At 32.6% G+C, this 9,731-nt stretch overlaps 1 protein-coding gene across 1 annotated transcript; it reads left to right on the top strand.

The window, feature by feature from the left end:
• Positions 1–4,825: 4,825 nt before the first annotated feature.
• LOC112516384 (serine/threonine-protein kinase SRK2A-like) lies at positions 4,826–7,787 on the top strand. The gene is made up of 9 exons (XM_025123396.1): positions 4,826–5,361; positions 5,652–5,726; positions 5,817–5,918; positions 6,009–6,062; positions 6,157–6,249; positions 6,326–6,418; positions 6,719–6,823; positions 6,907–7,005; positions 7,253–7,787. Exons 1-9 carry the CDS (start codon positions 5,242–5,244, stop codon positions 7,589–7,591), a joined length of 1,080 nt encoding a protein of 359 aa, XP_024979164.1. The 5' UTR covers positions 4,826–5,241; the 3' UTR covers positions 7,592–7,787.
• The last annotated feature ends 1,944 nt before the right edge of the window (positions 7,788–9,731 follow it).

The raw sequence follows: 9,731 nt of genomic DNA, 5'->3' as shown, positions 1-9,731 counted from the left end.
GTTTAATATTATAAATTTTTTAAAGATAATAATTAAGTATTATGTTAAAATTTAATGATTATACTAATTATATTTTAGATTTTTTATATTTAAAATAAGATGTTTATCCTGTATTTGATTGTGTTAATCTGCAGTTAGTTACACGAATTTAGATATGAGATGAAATCAGATAGAGATGAAATCGTTTAATGATGAACGGGTTTAAGAGTTTTTAATAATTTTAGCCAAATGCTTTATAAAATAGTATAGATAATATAGATAAATAAATTTTAATTTTTAAAACAATGTTTGTTTTGATGAAATTATTGTTACTCTAGTCTATGAATGTGGGCCATTGGAGTTTGCATTATTTATCGCCATTTGTAGAATTTTATAACGCATGTGGGCCATTCCCTCTCGATATCGTAATTACGTCTCGTGATAAATGTTTATATTTTTAATTTAGTTTGTTGTAGAAATATATCTACTTTAAATATTAAATATTTATTTTCTAAATTCGACTCTAAACTCATAATTATAAGATCGAGAAAGTTCATATCTATTATTAATGGTAAAACTGTCTTTTTGGTTAATTAAAAAGTGTAATGATTACTAAATGGTGTGTCATTTTCGTTGTGGACATTTGTTTTGGACGAAAAGAGTACTGAATAATGTGATTACGTATTATCTGAGAGAAAATTAAAACATCAATTAAATAAAAATGATTACATATCGTCATGTTATTGGTGAGATGGCGAGGATACAGTAAGTTATGGGACAACAAATTTTCGTTCTTTCATGTCGTGGTCATGTCTAGCTCATTCTTAGTTCCCACTTTCAAGTTCCGTTACAAATTCTAGTATGGAAGTCATCATAACCTGCTTTTCCCGGGGTCGAAACAAACTTCCCTAGAGGTGTATGTTCAAGGACAATACCAGAGTACATGATTCACATCATTCGCGTCTGTTTTACACCATAAGCATGTTGCATCTTCGTTGTTGATCATGATGTTTTGGCGAGCGAGTACAGGCTACGTAAGCACTAGATTCTAACAAACTAGCCAAACAAAATTGCGCACTCTCAAATTAAGATAAGGTTTTTGAGAAATTTATCAGTCATGTTATTCTTTCAGGTGATAAAATTCACTAACATTCCCAATCCGTTTGAAGCAATTAGGAACAAATTTGGACCTTCATCTACCCAAACGTTATACCAAAAGGTTATCTGTTCACCATTCCCACAAATACATCTTTACGTGTCGTATTCTGATGATGAGGCCATTATATCTCACATGTAGCTGTAAGTGTTAAGATGTTGTTATAAGTCGAAGAATAGCCTTGGGATATTTCTTGTGTTTGTGTTGTATATCAATTTGTGTGGCAAGTATGCAAACGGAATGAGTGCTTGTGGAGCACTGAAAGCTTCTACCAGTTCTCCTATTTGTCCATATGTTAATATTCACCAAAAAGCATGTTGAAAAACGGATGTATAAATCGAAGGATAGATGGAACAAACAAACATCTTGAGGACGTGAGAATCACTATCCTTAAAGAATTATCGAAAAGCTTTTCTTGCTAAGCGAATGTTTATATAGAGCCCCCACTACATACATTGATGGGTTCTGGACAAAATTATTCGCAGTAATCACCTCAATATAGAATTTTATGTAGTACACATAAAAATCTCCATGAAGACCATGAAAATCTTTATTTTGAGAGTGTATATTTGCGGAAATTAATCACCTTACCATCTATGTTAAAAGGGTACATATAGGCGCCGATATCAGCACTTTTATGGCCTAAAAAACCAGTTAGTAATGGACTTCCCACCAATCCAACCGCCAATTTGTTTTAGACTACGCTTCAACAAAGCATTATGTTTTAGAAAGAAAACAAATCATTTTATGCATAAAATGTGAACTTGTTACTGTTGGCCTAAATGTAGTATTTGAGTTGATGTCACATCTGATTCTCATGGGTACATGCTCATGAGCGAATTCCACCTGGTACTTAAAGGTTATGACTTTCTTTAAGAACAACATGGAACCACTTTTGATATTTGGGATGCTTGTTTAAACTAACCTAATTTTTTTTAATCATAGACACCTTTGATGTTTTCATCGCATTTCATCAATCTTATCAGAACATTTCGTAGGTTCTGCCTATATCGATCTGTTTATTAGGTGGCACAAACTGACAGGATTCGAATGAGTCTGATATTGCTTTTGTATCCTTGATAGCTTGATCATAAGGAATGATGAAGAATAAGTGACATGAATGGAATAATGAAAAAGGACAAAAACACCCTTTCTTTGTGCCACCTATGTGAGTTGTAGAAGCAGATTCAAGACCATATAAACCCCAAATGATAAAGGAACCCCTAAATAAAACTTGAATAAAAAAACAAATTCCAACTCGGATTTGTGGGTTGTAGAAGCAGATTCAAAAACCTTACGAGGGGAGATCGATTGAACCACAGGGAAGAAGGACAAGGGCGAAGATATGTTTCTACTTCTGCACGGGGACGAATATCTGCTTTTGCACAAGGGCGAAGATCTGCTTCTGCTTCTCCATAGGGATGAAGATCGAACCACACGATGAAAATCCTACGATTTCAACAGGAAGAAAAAGAATGACCGGTGACTGCTTCTGTTTTGTTTTCAAACGACGGGAGAAAAGGAACAACGATCAGTGACCACATATGTTTCTACTTTGATTTCAATTGACAGAAAAAAAAGGAACAAAGAAATATGCTTCGATTTTAGAGGATCAATTTCTCCCCCGATGTCTCAAAGGGTTTTGATTTCAAGGTTCAGTTTCAGATCGTCGGCCTTCTACTTCGACTTTTCATCATTGAACTCCCCTCCCCCAACCTGCTTCTCCTTCTATTTCATCGCCTCTACTACTGCTTTTTGTTCTTGATTTATTTATTGTTCCCTCATTTAAGGATTTCACCAATTTCATCGGACTTTCCATCGTCGATCTCTACAAGAAGTAGAAATCAAACTAAAATCGGAACAAAAATCGTATGCAGAAATCAAAGTAGGTAGAAATCAGAAGCATAAATCGTAACTGTCTTCGATCGATTGGAAGCAATCAGGAAAATGAAACCAGTTGTCATGGGGGTATTTTTGCCATTTACACAATTTTGGATGAAATGAATTTCAATTCTATCAATTTTAGGAAGGAATGTGAAATTCTCAAATGATGGAATCTCTGGAATTCGATTCCATCTATGGGTAACCAAACATTGGAATGAAATTTGGTCAACAAAATTGACCATTCTAATTCCATCAAATTCCGGTGGATTCCGACGAACCAAACGCCCCCATAGGGATCATCTACCAAACGTTTATCAGATAAGCTCTTACCAAAAATGACCGAGAATCTTACACATTAAGATGTAAGGCAAGGAACGAGACTCTTAACCAGTAAGCAATGGTGGAGACTCTTATCGACAAGCACTTACCGGGTAAGATTGTTCCATATGATGCATTTTTGATTGCCAAGAATCTTAGAGCATCTTCAACAGATTCTCCAAAATAGAGAAAAATGAGGAAAATAGAGATTTTGAACTAATTTTATGCTCCAACAATTCTCTAAAACTATCTCCAAAATGGAAAACAATAAGGAAATAGAAGGTTTTATTCTCCGAATATAGAGAACACCCTAAAAGTGATTAGGATGTGAGAGAGTTATTTTTTAATATATTTCCACAAATAAGGAAACTTTTAAATTAGTCAAAAAAATATTTTAATAAATAAATGTAATATTATTATAATCAATATTAGATTCTCCAAAATGAGAAATCTGCCGGAGATTAGTGTGATCTTTTTAGAGATTTTGAATTTTGATTCTCCATTTTCAATTTTTTTGGAAATCTGTTGGAGTTGCTAAGGTTAATTTAGAAACTCCTACCGCTAAGCACTTACACAATAAACGTCTTGTTAAACGACCCTAAATCACTTAAAAAGTAAAAATTTAAACTTTTATTAATTTATAATATTATAAATACATAATAAAATTATTATAAATATTTATTTTTATCCGAATATAATATGTATAATATAAGGAAATTAACCCTAATTTTCTAACCAACTTCACTGCTATTTTTTCAATTGAATTTTAATTTTAGTCAAAGTTTACATAGAAATTTGAATTTTTATGTAAAAAATTGGAAAAAAAAATCAAAAAGGATTCAAATTTTTTGCATATTTTTCCTTTATTTTTTCAAAAAACCAAATTTTTATTCAAAGATTTATATTTATAGCATAAGTAATAGCTACTTTTAAAAAGATGTTCTAAAAATAGTTAAAAAGTGAATTTAATTGATGAGATTAACTATTTTAGTTAATTTTTCTATAATATTTAAGGGTTGAGTTTTGATGAGAAATGTAAGAAATAATATTTACATTTGGATGCATATTAGGATGAGATGTACTAGGGGGTGTTTAAGATTGCTTATTTAAAATAACTTATGATTTTCTATAAAAATGCTTATCAACTTATTATAAGTTAGAAGATTTAACTTATTCAAAAACTCCTTATTACCGGTTTACATCGGTATAAATTGTTTATCCAAACACTCAAAAATGCTTATTACCGGTATCACACAAGAATAAGCCAATCAATTGTTTTTATAAACAATCCCAAACAACCCGTAAATCAATCATCTATGAATAATTTAAAATTAAAATGATCAAGAATCTAATTTTTTTTTATGTTTCTTATCTTAACCCCCGTTCTCACATGATTCTTCATCATCTTATATATATATATATATAGTATTGATAGGTATGTATGTACTATTCCCTCTCTCTCCCATAAGTATCTTGATTTTACTCTCTTCTCTCTCACACATACAACGATCACAGACAGACGAACAAACACAGTACCTTTTCGCTGCTGGGGTGCATGTTCTCTCTATACTTTTCTTAAATCCTCCGCAATCTCACGTCTTTTTCACCAAATTCCTCTCTTTACAGCAAAACCCCTTATTAATTACACCCTAATTGCCAGCTCCCCGATTAGGGTTTTCCAACAATCCAATCGAATTCAACCTCAATTGTTTTCGATTTCGATCTTTAAACCCAGATTCCCGATTTAATCGGAACTTGTAGCCTACTCTTTTCTCTCTCTTAGGGTTTGGGATTTCATCGGGTGTTAATGAAAGATTAGTATTGGAAGGAAACTCATCAGTGTTCTTCTTTCTTTGTATTCTTTCTCTTGCTGTTGTGGCCTTTACAATCATAAGAAAAGAACAATGGAGAAGTACGAGCTTGTGAAGGATATAGGATCTGGGAATTTTGGAGTTGCGAGGCTGATGAGGAACAAGGTTACTAAAGAGCTTGTTGCTATGAAATATATAGAAAGAGGGCACAAGGTATATACCATTTTCCTCATCTCTCTTGTCTTAGTTTTCACTCCATTTTATTGTTATTTTATTGCAATTTTTCATATTGTTTTTGTAACTCAGAGTTGTTGAAAGAGGCTTCCAATGCATTACGTGAATGGTTTTTATTTTATTTTATTTTATTTTATCATTTGACTACACACAAACAAACATATATGCAGATTCTTCATCTAAAATTAGTCATCTGTTTGTGTTTTGTTGGTCTGAAAGCTGAGCTATAGGCTAAATTCCAAGTGGGATGTGTCCTTTTTTGGTTGTAGATTGATGAGAATGTTGCTAGAGAAATCATAAATCACAGATCACTTCGACATCCAAACATAATCCGGTTCAGAGAGGTAAGTGGTCCTATTGTGTTCATCAAGATTCTTATGATTTTTGTCACACTATGGATTGTAATCTAGACTTAAATTTGTGGTATTTTGTAGGTGGTTCTCACCCCCACTCACCTTGCTATTGTCATGGAGTATGCGGCCGGAGGGGAGCTTTTCGAGAGGATTTGCAATGCTGGAAGATTCAGTGAAGATGAGGTCATAGAAATATTACAATTGGAGGCTGCTTTATTTGGTTCCTTTAGCTTTAAATCTTCTCTTTATTGATATAATTGGTCAATATTTCAGGCTAGATACTTCTTCCAACAGCTTATATCAGGAGTTCACTACTGCCATTTCATGGTAAAAGAGTCTTTTCAAGAAAACACACAATATGATCATTATTGTTTGATTTGATGTCGTTAAATTCATCAAGTTATGCATCAATATCGTGCAGCAAATATGCCATAGAGATTTGAAGCTCGAGAACACTCTTTTAGATGGGAGCCCTGCACCACGGCTGAAAATTTGTGATTTTGGCTACTCAAAGGTGTTCATCATGTACTGAAAATGAAGATTATTTTGTAAACTGAATCCATATGCTAATGGTCTCAGTCATTTTGCAGTCATCTCTGCTACACTCGAGACCAAAATCCACAGTTGGCACTCCTGCATACATTGCTCCTGAGGTTCTTTCTCGTAGAGAATATGATGGCAAGGTACAACATCTTGACTGTCATATATTCTGATCTTGTTGATCACCTTTCTTGAACTCATTTTACATATTCTAATAGAGCGGATAATATTCAAGTTGTCATTGCTAAGTGCTAATAGTTTCTGCAGCAAACAACAAAAGTTCAAACCTTTAAGTGCACTTATTAACATTCATATGTCACGGATTTTTTTGGGTGTCACCAAACGATAATTGCTGATGGTTTATATCTTTTTTTTTGAATTATGAGTAGAACTTTAAACACCATGTTGTTTGGGGTTTGCCAATTTTTATTTGTGGTTCTTAGACGGCGGATGTTTGGTCTTGTGGAGTGACACTTTATGTGATGCTGGTTGGGGCATACCCCTTCGAAGACCAAGAAGATCCAAAAAACTTCAGGAAAACGATTCAAGTAAGTTGCTTTACTTTCTTTAGCCCAACATGCTTTTGCCTTGCCAACACTGACTTTGACCTTTGACTCGTCCTTTTTCTCAGCGAATAATGAGTGTTCAATACAAGATCCCAGACTATGTTCACATATCTCAAGATTGTAGACATCTTCTTTCTCGGATATTTGTAGCCAATGCTTCCAGGGTACGTATACTTTTTGTTTTCACATCAAGATAAGGACCACAGCATTAAATTTGTTGGGATGGGAACTACAAAAATAAGGGAGATGAGACAAGATTTATAAATTACCAAACTATCTGTGTCAAATTAAAACCCTAAAACCTTCCACGATTCTTTCATCACCAGTCCAGTCCTATTAGCGTACCAAACTAACAGTACTTCCATAATCATATAGAAAAGATATCAACTTATGTGCTTGTTTTTTCTCCAGAGAATCACCCTAAAAGAAATCAAGAGCCATCCATGGTTCCTGAAGAATTTGCCAAGGGAACTAACAGAAGCAGCACAAGCGGTGTATTACAGGAAGGAAAACCCGACGTTTTCCCCACAAAGCGTGGAGGATATCATGAAGATCGTGGAGGAAGCAAGGTCACCTCCGCCAGTTCCACGATCCCACGGAGGGTATGGATGGGGAGATGAGGACGAGGATGATGACGAGGATGATAAAGAAGAGGAGGGAGAAGCAGGAGATGAAGAAGATGGAGAAGAAGATGAGTATGATAAGAGAGTGAAAGAAGCTCATGAAAGTGGAGAAATTGGGCCTATATAAAATGATTGGTTGCATGAGTTGGAGGGTTTGTGTAAAAAAATGGAGGTTAATAAGTCTGTGTAAATGTGTGTGGTATTTATGTCAAATAGGTGTGCTGCTGTGTGAGAACATTAGGTTTGTGATGATGGTTCCATTTCAATTGCAGGAATTGGCTTCTTTTTGGTAAAAAAATATATATTATGATAATTATGTTTAATATTTCATTCTAGAGTATTTGAATGTTTGATGTTTGTAAATTATGTCCCATTTTTTTTTTATAAAGTTAAGGTGAGAAACGTAAGAAGAGATCTGAACCATTTATCACATTTAATCTCAAACACACTCATAAATCAAATTTGATGTAGAAATTGATTTGGTGCATCTTTACCTAATGTACATCCAAGGTAAAGATTTATTCTTACGATTTCTCACTTTAACTCTCATTTCCATCGGAACCCAACTTCAATGTATAAATGTTAAATATAATAATAAATAACTTGAAAATATCATCTCGATTCGAGTTATGAGTTAAATGTTACGGTGTTCCAAAACTTACTACGAAGATGTTGCAATCGTTTTGCGTGTTCATCTTGATCTTCAAAAAAATCAACATTTTAATACAAGAATTAATCAAATTAAGAAAAATATCTCAATTCAAATTAGGAATAAAAAGGTATGTGTTCTCAAAATCTACTATGCATATTATTTAGGGGCCGTTTACCAAATGCTTACTTGGGTAAACGCTTATCAAGTTACATTACCTTATCGGATGAACATGGAAAGAATCATGAATCTTACCCGGTAAGAGCGAGACAAGGACCTAGAGTCCTACCCGGTAAGTGAGGGCAATGACTTTTACCACGGTAATTCATTGCATAGAAAGCCGTTTTTTGTTGACTAAAATCTTACCCAATAAGTAAATGATATTGTTGAATTTTACCGCTAGATGCTTACTAGGTAATTGTTTGATAAACGGCCCCTTAGAAACAAGTTACATAAATTAGTAAAATGACCAAAATAGACATGTTTAAAAATTAATAAAATTTAACATTATTTAAAACAATTAACTAAAATATAATATGTTAATTAATACAAATCAAATGTTAAAAAAATTAAATAATAGAATATGTTAATTAATAGATTTCAAATTGATTTATTATTATTTTATATGTAATGTTAAAAACAACTTGGATTTGTATAATCAAATACAAATTTTAGAAGATATCTACATTAAATGATGATTTTAAATAACTATTACATATAATCTTTATCTTTATATATATAAAAAGAAAACTTTGGAATGTTGAGGTGACACCATCATAATTTAGTTTTCTAAAATGGTGAATTGTGGTTGAGTTTTAGTTGTCATACATACATTAACGAAGAGTTGAAAGATTTGAAGAAAGTGAAGTGTATAAGAAAAGTGGATTGAATGTCTTTGTGTCAAATCATGAGGTTTGTCTCATAAGATTGTCTTATTTACCTTGTTTGAAATCTATAACCATGGTTGGAATCAAAATAACCAAATGGTAAAAATTATAGTACAAATATAAAAATGATACCAAAGATGATGACTTGACAACATAAAGTCTGAGTGTTCCCCAAATATGAAATAAGGTTGACTTTCTTCATCTCACATTGGTAGAAAGAAATATGACAGTTTGGAAGAAGATGATGGATATATAAAGCGTGATAAAGTTTTGAAATCTATAACCATGGTTGAAATCAAAACCAACCAATTGGTAAAATATTTGTGCAAAATGAAAGCAAATGATACATTTTTTTTCTTGAAAAGAGTTGTAATTACTGCAGTACTTATAATAACAAATATAGTTTAAGTATCTATTATCACTTATATACAGAATGAAAATGTTGACTTAATAACGTGCTTTGATCTGCTGTTACTATTCTCTAAATTGTGATTTACGGTATTGAACGAGACGTTACAAATATAAATACGATCCCGAATTTTCAAACACATCACACTTCCTTTCGGTCAAGGCTTTTACACTTTTTCTTAAATTGAGTTTTGATCATCACGCAACGCAGGATACACAACACTAGTGTTAATAAAAACAAAGTTGATCAACTTTATTTATCTTAGTTAATTAATAAATTTTTAAATAAAATAATTAAATTAAATATTTTATTAAAACATATA

The sequence above is a fragment of the Cynara cardunculus genome (genome assembly GCF_001531365.2).
Source record: "Cynara cardunculus var. scolymus isolate 2C chromosome LG 8, CcrdV1, whole genome shotgun sequence".
Lineage (NCBI taxonomy): Eukaryota > Viridiplantae > Streptophyta > Magnoliopsida > Asterales > Asteraceae > Cynara > Cynara cardunculus.
This window is presented reverse-complemented; position numbering and strand designations above follow the sequence as displayed.

Bases quoted from the DNA above. Each gene is read 5' to 3' on its own strand.
- LOC112516384 (XM_025123396.1), top strand. From the start codon at position 5,242: ATGGAGAAGTACGAGCTTGTGAAGGATATAGGATCTGGGAATTTTGGA. The intron at 6,063-6,156 runs GTAAAAGAGTCT...AATATCGTGCAG, and splicing joins TTCACTACTGCCATTTCATG to CAAATATGCCATAGAGATTT. The intron at 6,419-6,718 runs GTACAACATCTT...TGTGGTTCTTAG, and splicing joins GTAGAGAATATGATGGCAAG to ACGGCGGATGTTTGGTCTTG.